At 42.5% G+C, this 17,575-nt stretch overlaps 1 protein-coding gene across 1 annotated transcript; it reads left to right on the top strand.

The window, feature by feature from the left end:
* The first annotated feature begins 631 nt into the window (after positions 1-631).
* Positions 632-16,838, top strand: LOC124008259 (eukaryotic translation initiation factor 2 subunit 2-like). The gene is made up of 9 exons (XM_046319403.1): positions 632-779; positions 3,844-4,024; positions 4,148-4,248; positions 14,503-14,635; positions 14,749-14,852; positions 15,483-15,631; positions 15,755-15,811; positions 15,951-16,036; positions 16,518-16,838. Exons 1-9 carry the CDS (start codon positions 762-764, stop codon positions 16,691-16,693), a joined length of 1,005 nt encoding a protein of 334 aa, XP_046175359.1. The 5' UTR covers positions 632-761; the 3' UTR covers positions 16,694-16,838.
* Positions 16,839-17,575: the final 737 nt, after the last annotated feature.

Raw genomic sequence — 17,575 nt, 5'->3', positions numbered from 1 at the left:
TCAGCAGCTTTGTTAGTGTTTGACAAAAGGATTATAGATATTCTATAAGGACATAATTGTATGTTAAAAATGGGCATGAAAGACAATATATGCTATTCCTACAGAAATGTCATTTTTAAAAATTATAATCCCCTTAGTCTCGGATTTGCACATTTTGTTTCCAGATATAATTATTGCTTTCAGACTCCTGATGCCCAAAATCAAGCAAGTGCACAAAGTCCCATGATGATATGCTTTGATGCTCTGTCAGACTATTAAGTGAATACAGGCCCAAAATAGGGACAACAATGAGCAAAATATTGTTATTTTAAGATCTTGTATAGTCATTGTATGAAAGTTTCAAATGAAATGTATTTGTTTTCATGGTTGACAACAGAATAAAATGGCTTTATATCATAATGGCAGAACGCTTCCAGTCTCCTGATGGCCAAAATCAAGCAAGATGATGATGTGCTTTGATCCTATGTGAGACTTTAATACATGTCCAAAATAAGGACACCAATGTTCCACCTTCCCAGATGTTGTTGACCTGAATGTAGGGTTGTGTACACTGAACTATAGTAGGGTGCCGGAGCACAAAAAACTACATATCCCACTACTTTCTCTACACCTGGGCATGAAATAAATAACATTTGCGCATGCGCAAACACTACTGCTCGGTAGCTGATGCAAGAAACCCGAAACTGACCAGTGGTTTGGGTGATTAAAACATATACTGCAACGGATTTTCATCGTTATCTGACAGAACATAGTCTGGAAACATGTCGGGAGACGACGAGGTAACTAATCCAAATTTACCATTGTAATTCGAGTTTATAAGAAACATAATTATGGCCTACACACGTGTGACAATGAGGCAGCTAGCTAAGGTCTAACGTTAGCCACCCCATGTTATTGCTGGTTAGAAAGCTGCTTCATCTCCTTATAATTGTCAGTAAAACCCTAGACATGTACTGTAGCTATTTATTTGTCATTGTGCGACCGTGTCCGATTGAATGTAGATATTTTGCTGACTGTTGGTGGATGTCAATTCAGTACCTATCTAATGGTCGTTTTTGATTGTGTGTTGTGTTAGGTTAGTGCTTCGTCCCTGCTAGCTACGTTACCCAGCTCGTTTGCTTCTTCCCGCAACGAGCCATTTTACAGATGTTTATGCGGAAGCTTCGCAGCCTGGCGTCCTTCATCGACCAAACCTAAACTAACGTTATTCGGGTTCGTCAAAATAACGTTTCCCGTCAACAGAGCCAGAGGCATATCCATTATCTCTAGGAACAATAGTTACGATTCGTTGGATTGAATGAATGTGTCCTTTGATATCAGATAAGCGTTTGAAACACGTTTTTATCCAGGGTCTCTCATTTATTTCCGCCTGTGGGCTGCCATTGTAGTCCATTCTAGACCACACGGTCCAGGAGAGTAAACTCCAACTTCTACAGGCGAAAAATGGGAGACCCTGGATAAATGTTTTAAACGCTTATTTGATAGCGAAGGCCCCCGACGTTAAGGCCCTATATCAGGCCCGATTTGCTTCTGCCAAATTTAAGGCCCGGCCCTACTCGAAATCAGAAGTAACTTCCTGCGTTAGTAAATCCATTAGCTGTTCTTTTCTTTCAGTCATTGCTCCCTACACACAGCTCACTCTGCTCGTGGCAGCTATGAGTGTCTTAAACAACGGCTTAGCTGGGTTTGCTCTGCGCAGTGAGTAGACATGAGAGAGCTGTTAGCTACTTTTCATCACTCTAAACTAAAGGAACATTATTTTATATGTTACAAAATTCCTCCCTTCTTATATTTGGGCTCCCGAGTGGTGGCGCAGCAGTCTATGGCACTGCATCTCGGTGCAAGAAGTGTCACTACAGTCCCTGGTTCGAATCCAGGCTGTATCACATCCGGCCATGATTGGGAGTCCCATAGGGCGGCGCACAATTGGCCTAGTGTCATTGTGTTGCCATAATTGTAAATAAGAATGTATTCTTCATTGACTTGCCTAAGTAAAAATATATATATATATTTTTTTAAAGGCTGAAGCATTTCTGACACCATGTTATGATCTTAGTCAGTTATGTTACTGCAGAGCATGAGCAAATGGCTCAGCTTCAAAATGTTAGTGAAGTCCAGCCCGTATCCTAGTTATTGATGTGAAAAAAAACAGGCCCTCCCCTAACCCGTAGATATTGTCGGGTTCCGTCAGGCAGCAGAGCTCGAGGGCACGTTCAAGAGCTCGGACGATTTCACGTTTTCATAACAACCTGTAATCAGCCTTTTTGGACACCAATTACATTGCAAAACACGGGGAGACTGCATGGCAGGCTGATCACCTGTTACGTGAGTGCAGCATCAAAAGGACCTTGTGGCTGCAAGAAGCCAAGGTAAGTTGCTAGCAAGCATTAAACTTATATTATAAAAAACAATCAATCTTCAATCACTAGTTAACTACACATAGTTTATGATATTACTAGGTCAGCTGGCGTTTCCTGCGTTACATATAATCAATGCGGTGCCCGTTAATTTATCATCGAATCACAGCCTATTTCAACTTCGCCAAACGGGTGATGATTTAACAAAAACGCAATGGCGAAAATGCACAATCGTCGCACAAGTGTACCTAACCATAAACATCAATGCCTTTCTTAAAATCAACACACAAGTATTTTTTTAATCCTGCATATTTAGTTAAAAAATTCATGTTAGCGGTCATTATTAACAAGGGAAGTTGTCACTTGTCTTACGTTCAGTGCAAGCAGAGTCGGGGTATATGCAACAGTGTGGGCCGCCTGTGTTGAGACCATTTCTTCCTAACAAAAAACGTAATTAATTTTCCAGATTTTTACATAATTATGAAGTAACATTGAAGGTTGTGCAATGTAACAGCAATATCTAGATTTATGGTTGACGCCCGTTCGATAAAATACGGAATGGTTCTGTATTTCACTGAAAGAATAAACGTTTTCAAAATGATAGTTTACGGATTTTACCATATTAATGACCAAAGGCTTTTATTTCTGTGTGTTTATTATAATTTGATATTTAATAGAGCCGTCTGACTGAGCGATGGTGGGCAGCAGCAGGCTCATGAGCATTAATTCAAACAGCACTTTACTGTGTTTGCCAGCAAGCTCTGAGCAATGCTTGAAGCACAGCGCTGTTTATGACTTCAAGCCTATCAACTCCCGAGATTAGGCTGGCAATACTAGTGCCTATAAGAACATCCAATGGTCAAAAGTATATGAAATATAAATGGTCTAGAGATTGTTGACGTATCAATTATTATAACTACAACCTAAAACTTCTTATCTGGGAATATTGAGAAGTTAAAAGGAACCACCAGCTTTCACATGTTATGAGCAAGGAACTTAAATGTTAGCTTTTTTACATGGCACATATTGCACTTTCTTCTCCAACAGTGTTTTTGTTTGTTTAAACCAAATTGAACATGTTTCATGAAGTCTATAAATAGATTTGATGTATTATATTAAGTTCAAATAAGTGTTCATTGTTCATTCAGTATTGTTTTAATTGTCATTATTACAAATATATAAACAATATTGGACGATTTAAAAAAAATCTGTATTGGCTTTTTTTGGTCCTCCAATAATCGCCATCGCAGTTGAAAAATCCTAATTGGTCGCCCTCTACATTCAACCCAACGAATCATAAGTGTTGTTCCTCGATATTGGGGTATGCCTCTGTTGACTGGAAAAATGATTTTGGTGTAACCAAATAGATTAGGTTTAGTAAACAACCACTCGTTGCGGGACGAAGCAAGTTAGCTATATTTGCAAGATTAATGCTGACACCGTCATAGGGGTCAGCCGTTCATAACACGTTCCGTTTGCTTTGCAGATGATATTTGATCCCAACATGTCCAAGAAGAAGAAAAAGAAGAAGAAGCCTTTCATGCTTGATGAAGAAGGAGGGGATGGTGCCAGTGAGGATGCTCCACAGCCAGAAGCAAAGGAGGTGGAGGTGGATGGAGGAGAGGACAGAGAGGTGGACTTTGACGAGGATGACGGAAGGAGGAAAGGTGAGGAAGTAGCAGGGCCCTCAGGTGCCTTAACATAATATAAACTAAAAAGGTGGATTTGCATGTGTCTGAGTTATAAGATCTTTTGTAAGTAAGACTTTTTGATCTTGGTATGTTTGCCAGAAATCTCTGATGACCTGGATGACTTAAACTTCTTCAACCAGAAGAAGAAGAAAAAGAAAAAGCCAAAGACATTTGAAAATGATGTAGAGGAGGGAATAAAGGTACGTTTTGGGTTAAGTGCCCAGATAGCTGGCCAGTGGGCCTTACTTAGCGTGTAGAATGTTGACTTTCTTTTAACATGTTTTCGTAAGTGTCTATTAAATTATGGAAATGTTTGATGACTTATCTACAAAATCGATTCCTGTCAACCTTGTAGGCGGTGGATATGTCTCATAGATGGGGATAAGATGGATCCTTGCTTTTTGTAGCTTTAATTATACACTGAGTGTACAAAACATTAGGATATAGACTGACATGGTGAATCCAGGTAAATTTACATTTTACATTTTACATTTAAGTCATTTAGCAGACGCTCTTATCCAGAGCGACTTACAAATTGGTGCATTCACCTTATGACATCCAGTGGAACAGCCACTTTACAATAGTGCATCTAAATATTTTAAGGGGGGAGGGGGGTGAGAAGGATTACTTTATCCTATCCTAAGTATTCCTTAAAGAGGTGGGGTTTCAGGTGTCTCCGGAAGGTGGTGATTGACTCCGCTGTCCTGGCGTCGTGAGGGAGTTTGTTCCACCATTGGGGAGCCAGAGCAGCGAACAGTTTTGACTGGGCTGAGCGGGAACTGTACTTCCTCAGTGGTAGGGAGACGAGCAGGCCAGAGGTGGATGAACGCAGTGCCCTTATTTGGGTGTAGGGCCTGATCAGAGCCTGGAGGTACTGAGGTGCCGTTCCTCTCACAGCTCCGTAGGCAAGCACCATGGTCTTGTAGCGGATGCGAGCTTCAACTGGAAGCCAGTGGAGAGAGCGGAGGAGCGGGGTGACGTGAGAGAACTTGGGAAGGTTGAACACTAGACGGGCTGCGGCGTTCTGGATGAGTTGTAGGGGTTTAATGGCACAGGCAGGGAGCCCAGCCAACAGCGAGTTGCAGTAATCCAGACGGGAGATGACAAGTGCCTGGATTAGGACCTGCGCCGCTTCCTGTGTGAGGCAGGGTCGTAATCTGCGGATGTTGTAGAGCATGAACCTACAGGAACGGGCCACCGTCTTGATGTTAGTTGAGAACGACAGGGTGTTGTCCAGGATCACGCCAAGGTTCTTAGCGCTCTGGGAGGAGGACACAATGGAGTTGTCAACCGTGATGGCGAGATCATGGAACGGGCAGTCCTTCCCCGGGAGGAAAAGCAGCTCCGTCTTGCCGAAGTTCAGCTTGAGGTGGTGATCAGTCATCCACACTGATATGTCTGCCAGACATGCAGAGATGCAATTCGCCACCTGGTCATCAGAAGGGGGAAAGGAGAAGATTAATTGTGTTAAATGCTATAATCCTTTATTGATGTCACTTGTTATTAAATCAATCCACTTCAATCAGTGTTGATGAAGGGGGCGAGACAGGTAATAGAAGGGGAAGACAGGTTAAGAAAGATTTTAAGCCTTGAGACAATTGAGACATGAAATGTATGTGTGTGCCATTGGGGGTGAATGGGCAGACAAAATATAAGGAGAACCGGTTTGTGTTAAGAACTGAAACGCTGATGGGGTTTTCATGCTCAGTTTCCCGTGTGTATCAAGAATGGTCCACCACTAGGCTTGGGCGTAAATAGCCACGGGGTGGTTTTTCGATACCGTTTAAACTTTAAAGTTTTTCAATACATATTAATATTTGCAGATGTTTTTTAAAACTAAATACCTGCATTCAACTTGTGTAATGCATTAGGGGATGAAGCACATTGCGTTCTTATTTCACCGGTCACCTTATTTTGCATTTTGAAGCTTACTTTAGTTCTCCAGAACAGTTGAGCCAGTCACATATTTGTAAATAAGACAAGGAGACAAAGCGGGAGCAGGTGAGTTCAGCTGCGTATTGACACGGGTGACATTTTATATAGAAAGGGACTTTTTTTGCTTCAATAGAGTGATCAGGGAGGTGCAACTATACTTTTCCTTCACAGAACGTACATCACTGCAACACATTCAGCTGAAAATGGTTAATTTTCATCAGATGACAACAGAAGTGCAACGCTATTTGACTTTGATTTTGACTATCTATGTTTACAAAACGCAGAAAGATATTTGAACTTTTTCCCTGTGTGAAAAACATAGAATTACACGTTAACACAAACCCTAGTTTAACTTGCTATCTAAGTGGCTGAATTAATAAGGTGATGGGGTATCATATTGTGTTAGCACTCTACTCTATTTGAGAAGTCAAAGACCTTTGGATTAGTTATCTGTACAGCTGCCGCTGCTATCATGAGGCGGCAGGTCGACTAGTGGTTAGAGCGTTGGGCCAGTTAGCGAAAGGCTGCTAAGATCGAGTCCCGGAGCTGACAAGGTAAAAATCTGCCGTTCTGCCCCTGAACAAGGCAGTTAACCCATTGTTCCTAGGCATTTGTTCTTAACTAACTCGCCTAGTTAAATAAAATAAAATCTAAATTTCCTTGCGTCCCCCCCTCTTCGTTCTGGCCCATCTGCTCCTCTTCTCAGAGCAGGCAAGCCTGTTGCTCTAGCGACTCCAGACTCCACACAGACACAGCTCGTAGACACAGATGGAGTTAGTTCTAAAAAATATTTGGTTAAGGTATATATGCTGTTGGAGAGCCTGTACCGCATGCGTCAACTTTGTTCATATCTCTCCTTCACATTCACTTGTAAATGTCCAAACTCAACAAAAATTACATTCGGTAGCTCCTACATACATATGCGTAACTTTGAGCATATTTAGCTTGCAGCCTCCATTAAAATTCACTGTTTTGCATTTTGATAATGGACACCCTTGGGCTTTCTTTTGCGTTTCTGGTACCCCCTTGTGAACTACACTGGTAATACCATGTATTCCGTGGTGAGAGGACAGTATGACGATATGAAAATCTGGATACCGCCGAACCCTATCTATTACCCAACGGACATCCAGCCAACTTGACACAACTGTTGGGAGCATTGGCGTCAGCATTGGCGTTCAACACTTCTGACACCTTGTAGAGTCCAATTGAGGCTGTTCTGAGGGCAAAAAGGGGGTGTACCTCAATATTAGGAAGGTGTTCCTAAAGTTATTGTACACTCAGTGTACGGTGTATGACTTTCTGTGTTGTGGCTTGATGTGTTAAATTTATCCTGTGATGGATTTCAGTCATAGGGTTTCTGGAGAGGTCTTTTTTTGAGATCAGTGTAGATCTGTACTAAAATATCTCTGGAGGTTTGGACATGACAGCCTAATACAGACATAATCGGTTCTACAAAATATATTCTCAAATTTGTATTTTCTCTTGTTGCGCTGTGTGCACTGAACAGACATGCTTGATTTTTGTTCAGATGAAGGGAATAAAACATTTTTTTATAATGCGCACCTCAGCAGCGCTCAACTCACAGCAGTGTGTAGCCTACTGTAGCTGCTTGCAAAGTCATTCAAAGCCAGTTCTATCACTCAGGATGCATCTTTCCAGTGCTATTATTTTTGCCATGTAATGTTATTAACCTCTCTAGGGTACGTGGGACGCTAGCGTCCCATCTGTCCAACATCCAGTGAGTTTGCAGAGCGCCAAATTCAATTACCGAAATGCTCATTGTAAAAATTCAGAAATCAAAACATATATTTTACATAGGTTTAAAGATTAACTTCTTGTTAAACCAACCAATGTCATATTTATAAAATACTTTTCGGTGAAAGCATACCTAGTCCAGAACACAGCCCCGTTGACAAATTATTACAAACAGTAACCAGCCAAGCAGAAGCGGTACAAAAGTCAGAAAGAGATAAAAATTAATCCCTTACCTTTGATCTTCATATGGTGGCAATCAGAAGACATTAATTTACTCAATAAATGTTCCTTTTGTTCGATGAAGTCTCTTATATCCAAAAACCTGTTTTGTTAGCGCATTTTCTTCAGTAATCCACAGGCTCAAAATCAGTCAAAACAATCAGACAAATCCAAATTGTATCCGTAAAGGTCTTAGAAACATGTCAAACGATGTTTATATTCAATCCTCAGGTTGTTTTTTAGCCTAAATTATCTATAATATTTCAACCGGACAATAACGTCGTCAATATAAAAGGTAAACAAGAAATGCACATGCGCCTGAAAAACCTCTGCGACACGTTAGTGTTGGGGTCCACTCGTTCAGACTGGTCTTGCTCCCTCATTTATAAGAATACAAGCCTGAAACGATTTCTAAAGACTGTTGAGATCTAGTGGAAGGCATAGGAACTGCAAATGGAGTTCTAAGTCAATGGATACTGTAATGGCAGGCAATACGCTCGACCTCATCTTTACTAGATGCTGTTCTTCCACTAACCTCATTGCAACTCCCCTCCAAGTCTCCGACCACTGCCTTGTATCCTTTTCCCTCTCGCTCTCATCCAACACCTCCCACACTGCCCCTACTCGGATGGTATCGCGCCGTCCCAACCTTCGCTCTCTCTCCCCCGCTACTCTCTCCTCTTCCATCCTATCATCTCTTCCCTCCGCTCAAACCTTCTCCCACCTATCTCCTGATTCTGCCTCCTCAACCCTCCTCTCCTCCCTCTCTGCATCCCTTGACTCTCTATGTCCCCTATCCTCCAGGCCGGCTCGGTCCTCCCCTCCCGCTCCGTGGCTCGATGACTCATTGCGAGCTCACAGAACAGGGCTCCGGGCAGCCGAGCGGAAATGGAGGAAAACTCGCCTCCCTGCGGACCTGGCATCCTTTCACTCCCTCCTCTCTACATTTTCCTCATCTGTCTCTGCTGCTAAAGCCACTTTCTACCACGCTAAATTCCAAGCATCTGCCTCTAACCCTAGGAAGCTCTTTGCCACCTTCTCCTCCCTCCTGAATCCTCCGCCCCCTCCCCCCTCCTCCCTCTCTGCAGATGACTTCGTCAACCATTTTGAAAAGAAGGTCGACGACATCCGATCCTCGTTTGCTAAGTCAAACGACACCGCTGGTTCTGCTCACACTGCCCTACCCTGTGCTCTGACCTCTTTCTCCCCTCTCTCTCCAGATGAAATCTCGCGTCTTGTGACGGCCGGCCGCCCAACAACCTGCCCGCTTGACCCTATCCCCTCCTCTCTTCTCCAGACCATTTCCGGAGACCTTCTCCCTTACCTCACCTCGCTCATCAACTCATCCCTGACCGCTGGCTACGTCCCTTCCGTCTTCAAGAGAGCGAGAGTTGCACCCCTTCTGAAAAAACCTACACTCGATCCCTCCGATGTCAACAATTACAGACCAGTATCCCTTCTTTCTTTTCTCTCAAACTCTTGAACGTGCCGTCCTTGGCCAGCTCTCCCGCTATCTCTCTCTGAATGACCTTCTTGATCCAAATCAGTCAGGTTTCAAGACTAGTCATTCAACTGAGACTGCTCTCCTCTGTATCACGGAGGCGCTCCGCACTGCTAAAGCTAACTCTCTCTCCTCTGCTCTCATCCTTCTAGATCTATCGGCTGCCTTCGATACTGTGAACCATCAGATCCTCCTCTCCACCCTCTCCGAGTTGGGCATCTCCGGCGCGGCCCACGCTTGGATTGCGTCCTACCTGACAGGTCGCTCCTACCAGGTGGCGTGGCGAGAATCTGTCTCCTCACCACGCGCTCTCACCACTGGTGTCCCCCAGGGCTCTGTTCTTGGCCCTCTCCTATTCTCGCTATACACCAAGTCACTTGGCTCTGTCATAACCTCACATGGTCTCTCTTATCATTGCTATGCAGACGACACACAATTAATCTTCTCCTTTCCCCCTTCTGATGACCAGGTGGCGAATCGCATCTCTGCATGTCTGGCAGACATATCAGTGTGGATGACGGATCACCACCTCAAGCTGAACCTCTGCAAGACGGAGCTGCTCTTCCTCCCGGGGAAGGACTGCCCGTTCCATGATCTCGCCATCACGGTTGACAACTCCATTGTGTCCTCCTCCCAGAGCGCCAAGAACCTTGGCGTGATCCTGGACAACACCCTGTCGTTCTCAACCAACATCAAGGCGGTGGCCCGTTCCTGTAGGTTCATGCTCTACAACATCCGCAGAGTACGACCCTGCCTCACACAGGAAGCGGCGCAGGTCCTAATCCAGGCACTTGTCATCTCCCGTCTGGATTACTGCAACTCGCTGTTGGCTGGGCTCCCTGCCTGTGCCATTAAACCCCTTCAACTCATCCAGAACGCCGCAGCCCGTCTGGTGTTCAACCTTCCCAAGTTCTCTCACGTCACCCCGCTCCTCCGTTCTCTCCACTGGCTTCCAGTTGAAGCTCGCATCCGCTACAAGACCATGGTGCTTGCCTACGGAGCTGTGAGGGGAACGGCACCTCAGTACCTCCAGGCTCTGATCAGGCCCTACACCCAAACAAGGGCACTGCGTTCATCCACCTCTGGCCTGCTCGCCTCCCTACCACTGAGGAAGTACAGCTCCCGCTCAGCCCAGTCAAAACTGTTCGCTGCCCTGGCCCCCCAATGGTGGAACAAACTCCCTCACGACGCCAGGACAGCGGAGTCAATCACCACCTTCCGGAGACACCTGAAACCCCACCTCTTTAAGGAATACCTAGGATAGGATAAGTAATCCCTCTCACCCCCCCCCCTAAGTTTTAGATGCACTATTGTTAAGTGACTGTCCCACTGGATGTCATAAGGTGAATGCACCAATTTGTAAGTCGCTCTGGATAAGAGCGTCTGCTAAACGACTTAAATGTTAAATGTAAATGAATAGAAAACTACAAAAAAAAAAAAAAAACTACTTTCTGAATGGATTTCTCAGGTTTTCTCAGGTCTGTTATACTCGCACACTATTTTAACAGTTATATGCATATCATATCTTCTGGGCTCGAGTAGCAGGCCATTGAATTTGGGCATGCAAAATTCCGAATGCTGCCCCCTACCCTCGAGAGGTTAAAACAAAATCAGACAACCCCCATGGTAGAATAGTTGACCTATTTACATAGTTGGCTTGTGTTCTATGCCAGATAAATATTCCTCTCAATGCACATTGAAGAGCCGAGAGCAGTAGGAGGGAAACATGTATTCTGACAAGCAGTCAATGCACAACAATTCTGATGCAGTCGTGGGAAAAAAACGTTTGAAAGCTGCTTTGGCCTTTGCAAAAAAAAAAAAAAAGGACGATCACTGTTTTACATTGCTACCACATTAATTTCTGTACTCATTCAATTGTGCGTGGAATCTTTTTTACAAATGCAGTTTTAGAACCAGAGTTTCAAGCATGGTTTAGGCACAGCTGAGCAAAAGAGCTCTTAAAGGTGCAATGACATTTTTGTAATAGAGACATAAATTATTCAACCAAATTATATATATTTTTATTAGACAATAATGATAATTCATAATTACAATCAGGATGTTGTCCAAAGGGGCAAGCCACTATGCTTCATCTATGGTCCTTCTGTAGCTCAGTTGGTAGAGCATGGCGCTTGTAACGCCAGGGTTCGATCCCCCGGGACCACCCATACGTAGAATGTATGCACACATGACTGTAAGTCGCTTTGGATAAAAGCGTCTGCTAAATGGCATTTATTATTATTATTATTCATCAGTTGGGCTACAGGTGATAATGCTTATTGCTAATAGCACATCTGATAATATGCACCATGCATAGGCTATGCAGTGCATTCCACATTTTGCTACGTTATAGCCGTATTCTAAAATGTTTTTTTTTATCCCCTCAACACACAATATCCCATAATGACATAGCAAAAACATGTTTTTTTGCGAATGTATTCAAAATAAACACATGTACGTACAGTGGCAAAAGTATGTGAACCCTTTAGAAATACTTTGAATTTCTGCATAAATTGGTCATGAAATTTGATCTGATCTTCATCTTGGTCACAAGACAAACGGTCTGCTTAAACTAATAACACAAACAATGATATGTTTTCATGTCTTTATTGAACACATTGTAAACATTCACAGTGCAGGGTGGGAAAAGTATGTGAACCCTTTAAATTAATAACTGGTTGACCCTCCTTTGGCAGCAATAACCTCAACCAAATGTTTTCTGTAGGATCAGATCAGTCATGCCACAGCATCTCAATCAGGTTGAGGTCAGAACTCTGACTGGGCCACTCCAGAAGGAATATGTTCTTCTGTTGATGATTTTCTAATGTGTTTTGGGTTGTTGTCCTTTTGTATCACCCAACTTCTGTTGAGCTTCAATTGGCAGACAGCCTAACATTCTCCTGCAAAATGTCTTGTTAACTTAGGAATTCATTTTGTGCTGTTTTTTTTTTTTCACAGTGTGTGTTCCTTCCAAACAACTCAACTGTAGTTTCATCTGTCCACAGAATATTTTGCCAGTAGCGCTTGGGAACATCCAGTTGCACTTTTGCTAACTTCAGACGTGCAGCAATGTTTTTTGGACAGAAGTGGCTTCTTCCGTGGTGTACTCCCATGAACACCATTCTTGTTTAGTGTGTTCCATATCGTAGACTCGTCAGAGATGTTAGCATGTTCCAGAGATTTCTGTAAGTCTTTATCTGACACTCTAGGATTCTTAACCTTATTGAGCATTCTGTGCTGTGCTCTTGCAGTCATCTTTGCAGGACGGCCACTTTCTAGGGAGAGTAGCAACAAGTGCTGACATCAAGGTCTTATGTCTTCTGAGATCTCTTTTGTTTGAGGCATGGTTCACATCAGGCAATGCTTCTTGTGAATAGCAAACTCAAATTTTGTGAGTGTTTCTTATTGGGCAATGCAGCTCTAACCAACATCTCTAATCTCATTGATTGGACTCCAGGTTAGCTGACACCTGACTCCAATTAGCTTTTGGAGAAGTCATTAGCCTAGGAGTTAACTTTTTCCAACCTACACTGAATGTATGTATGTATTCAATATAGGCAAGAAATAAAATGGTTTGTGTTATTAGTTTAAGCACACTGTCTTAGATGAAGATCATATCAAATTTGATGACCAATTTATACAGAAATCCAGGTAATTCCAAAGAGTTCACATCATTTCTTTCCACTAAGTATTCAGACCTTTTACTCAGTACTTTGTTGAAGCACTTTTGGCAGTGATTACAGCATTGAGTCTTGGGTATGACGCTACAAGCTTGCCTCACCTGTATTTGGGGATTTTCTCCCATTCTTCTCTGTATATCCTCTCAATCTCTGTCAGGTTGGATGGGGGAGTGTCGCCTCACAGTTATTTTCAGGTCTGTCCAGAGATGTTTGAGGCTTTAGGTGCCTTTTGGGTAACTCCAAGCGGGATGTCACGTGCCTTTTTCTGAGTGGCTTCCGTCTGGCCGTCTACCATGAATGCCATATTGGTGGGAGTGCTGCAGAGATGGTTGTCCTTCTGGAAGGTTCTCCCATCTCCACAGAGGAACTCTAGATCTGTCAGTAACCATTGGGTTCTTGATCACCTTCCTGGACATGGCCCTTCTCCCCCAATTGCTCAGTTTGGCCGGGCGGCCAGCTCAAGGAAGAGTCCAAACTTCTTCCATTTTTAAGAGTGATGGAGGCCACTGTGTTCTTGGGGACTTTCAATGCTCCAAACTTTGCTTTTAGTACCCTTCCCCAGATCTATGCCTCAACACAATCCTGTCTCGGAGGTCTATGGACAATTTCTTCGACCTCATGGCATGGTTTTTTTCTCTGACATGCACTGTCAACTGTGGGACCTTTTTATAGACGGGTGTGTGCCTTTCCAAATCATGTCCAATCATTTGAATTTACCACAAGTGGACTCTAATAAAGTTGTAGAAACATCTCAAGAATGAGCAATGAAAACAGGATGCACCTGAGCTCAATTTAGAGTCTCATAGCAAAGGGTCTGAATGTAATTTAAGATATAATTTGCCAACATTTCTAAAAACCTGCTTTCGCTTTGTCATTATGGGGCGTTCTTTGTAGATTGAGGAAATGGTTATATTTAATCCATTTTAGAATAAGGCTGTAAAGTAACAATGGACGAAGTCATGGGGTTTGACATTTTTTAAAGTATGTTATTGGGCCCATTTCTGGAGGTGGAAATGATATTTTAGTGTGTGTCAGCATAATTTTTGTCATTCGTTTTAGAGTAAATCTCCTTTTTAAAAAGTCTGGCAAGTACTATATAAAAATGTTCCTGGAAGGACCCCCTAATCAAGGAGAATGGAGTTGGTGAAACTCTGTTTAATACATGTACAAAATGATCCTCTGTCCCTGAAAGTATGATGCTCATGACTTTCTTTACATGAATGTGGGGGTTAACGTGGCCCCTTACATTCGATCTGAGATGGACTTGAGTTTTGGTCATGGGATTATTTTTTAAATTTTTTATTAGCCCCTGCGTTTAGTATGTATTCAGTTGACTTTATTCTATAACTGTCCATACACAGGAGCTGAAAATTGAGACAGAGCCCTCTGAAACCAACGGAGAGGGCGACTTGATGTTAGAACTAGGAAAAAAGAAAAGGAAGTCTAAGGCTGTGAATTTCGACATGGATGACGACATGGAAATCAAAGATGACGGTGAGTGTACTGAATTCACAGGCTGGATAAATGTTGTAAGCCATAATATGTTAAATTAATGCAACCAGCATGCAAACTGACATTTGGCCTTTCTTATACCTTGTGGTTTAAAGCCCAGGAAGACGACGATGGAAAGAACACTGACGACATCACATTCAGCAGCACACAGTTGGGACCTGCGTGGGCGGGCTCAGAGAGAGACTACACATATGACGAGGTACAATCTTGAGTCAGTAGGTCAAGATACTTCCCTTAAAGCTGCAATATGTAACTTTTTGGGCGACCTGACCAAACTAACATAGAAATGCGAGTTATAGATCTGTCACTAATTGAAAGCAAGTCTAAGAAGCTGTAGATCTGGTCTGTGTGTGCTAATTCTATGCTTACCGTTCTTAAGTGTAGTTTCAGGTCTGACTTTCGGTTTTCTACACCAGCTTCAAACAGTTGAAAATACAATATTTTGGGTTATTGGAAATATATTTCACAGCGGTTTAGATGGTACAATTATTCTCTACACTGCTACATTGCTTGTTTTATGACATAAATTGAAATTTGGCATATTATTAGAATTTTAGCAACCAGGAAATGGCATTGTGATTTCTGCATATACTGCATATTGTACATTTAAAAGGAATATTACACCAGAGTATATTACACTAGGCATTTATCAGAGACCTAAGCTGTACGACAAGATGTTAGGTCATCATGACTTTAAATAAAGGAATGTTTAGTTACATCTTCATTTGAAAATTATTGGTCAAATCCTTATTGAAGCCAATGTCTTTCAGTGGTGTTTCCCAAGTATTTCATTGTACAATCCAGGCTGATTCATCTCCCTCCCTTGTAGCTGCTGAACCGTGTCTTTCAAATCATGCGGGAGAAGAATCCTGACATGGTGGCTGGGGAGAAGCGGAAGTTTGTCATGAAGCCTCCCCAGGTGGTCCGAGTAGGCACCAAGAAGTCATCCTTTGTCAACTTCACCGACATCTGCAAACTGTGAGAATAACATGAGATGCGCTGTTGAAGTTTTTAGAGATGTTGAGGTTTAATGACTTAGTCTCCCTTGTTGAATCACACTATTTTGCGTCATTAGTGCCTTACTGTAATTTTTCTTGACAGGTTGCATCGGCAGCCAAAACATCTCCTGGCCTTCTTGTTGGCTGAGCTTGGAACAAGGTAAGGTTTTGGTCAGCAAGTGAAGGAAAGCATTTATCTGCTACGTTAAACATTTTTTTATATTTTTTTTATATATATTAGAAAATGAATGTGTATGGAGGATATGAATTTATGACTGAAACTATTTTTATTGTAACAGTGGCTCTATAGACGGAACTAATCAGCTCATCATCAAAGGAAGATTCCAGCAGAAACAGATAGAGAATGTCTTACGAAGATATATTAGTAAGTGCTCGTGTTGACAATTGTCCTACCTTTGTACGCATCTCTGAACTCGTGATTTAATTCTGATTTCAGTTAATCACTGCAAATGAGAGGATGACGACAATCTAATGTACTTAACATTTTTTTGTTTAATTAAAATGATAGGGGTCCGACTTTGCAATTTGCTAGCCATGTTCATAACGAGACTTGCTTGGTTGTGAGCTGTTCCTCTAGGATTTAGCGAGGGCGATATGTAATTTTTGCAAAATATACAATTCCGTACATACTGTTCGAGGGTTTGCAAATTTGACCAGTTACGGCGCTATTTCCACAACAGTTAAATCAGTGCAATATTATCCCATAAAACAGATTTATCACCGCAGTACAAAAAGCCAGTTAGCAATTTCATCCAATCACCTGACCTTCACAGCATAATATGGTTAAATCAAACCAGATGCCAACAATTCCCAATCTCATCCAAGTTTTTCTATCCCCTTTTTAGAGGAGTATGTGACGTGCCATACATGTCGCTCCCCCGACACTATCCTCCAGAAGGACACACGACTCTACTTCCTACAGTGCGAGACCTGCCACTCCCGCTGTTCCGTCGCCAGCATCAAGGCAGGTTTCCAGGCAGTCACAGGCAAGAGGGCTCAGCTCCGCGCCAAAGCCAATTAAAACCACCACTGCTGCCCCCTCTACCCCATCTGTGCTCTGTTTCTCTCTCAGGAGTGGACAGGATGGGATGCTTTTATGGACCGTCTGTGGATTTGTTACCTATTGTAAAGAAATGAATAAATCGTATACCATCTGGGTGATCAGACACAGTCTATATTTCCTAATTCCATTATCCATCACTATGGTGGACCAGGGTAATTTAATTGAATATAATGTAATTTAATATATAAGCATTGTTTATTCCATACTACTAGATAAATCCATTATTTTGTTCAGACCATCCCTCTTTGTGCAATTGAGTATTATGAATGCCAAATTAAGAGTCCATATTAGGGTATGTTCAAACAGACGAACTGATGTGGGATAATTTGCTTTGGGGGAGGGGCTACAGTTGTGTTGCACTGTCAGAAAAGTTGCTAATACAGTTGAAGTGGGAAGTTTACATACACCTTAGCCAAATACATTTAAACTCAGTTTTTCACATCTGACATTTAATCCTAGTGAAAATTCCCTGTCTTAGGTGAGCTAGGATCAACTTTATTTTAAGAATGTGAAATGTCAGAATAGTAGAGAATTTCTTTCAGCTTTTATTTCTTTCATCACATACCCAGTGGGTCAGAAGTTTGCATACACTCAATTAGTATTTGGTAGCATTGCCTTGGGTCAAACGTTTCAGCTAGCCTTCCACAAGCTTCCCACAATAAGTTGTGTGAATTTTGGCCCATTCCTCCTGACAGAGCTGGTGTAACTGAGTCAGGTTTGTGGGCCTCCTTGCTCCCACAAGCTTTTTCAGTTCTGTCTGCAAATTTTCTATAGGATTGAGGTCAGGGCTTTGTGATGGCCACTCCAATACCATGACTTTGTTGTCCTTAAGCCATTTTG

The sequence above is a fragment of the Oncorhynchus gorbuscha genome, linkage group LG21 (assembly GCF_021184085.1).
Source record: "Oncorhynchus gorbuscha isolate QuinsamMale2020 ecotype Even-year linkage group LG21, OgorEven_v1.0, whole genome shotgun sequence".
NCBI lineage: Eukaryota > Metazoa > Chordata > Actinopteri > Salmoniformes > Salmonidae > Oncorhynchus > Oncorhynchus gorbuscha.
The sequence above is the reverse complement of the archived record's forward strand: the minus strand, read 5'-3'. Positions and strand labels throughout refer to the sequence as shown.

What these genes read in the sequence shown, in the direction of transcription:
- LOC124008259 (XM_046319403.1), top strand. An exon ending in TTGGCTGAGCTTGGAACAAG is followed by an intron (nt 15,812 to 15,950) that starts GTAAGGTTTTGG and finishes TTATTGTAACAG; the next exon opens with TGGCTCTATAGACGGAACTA. An exon ending in TGTCTTACGAAGATATATTA is followed by an intron (nt 16,037 to 16,517) that starts GTAAGTGCTCGT and finishes TCCCCTTTTTAG; the next exon opens with AGGAGTATGTGACGTGCCAT.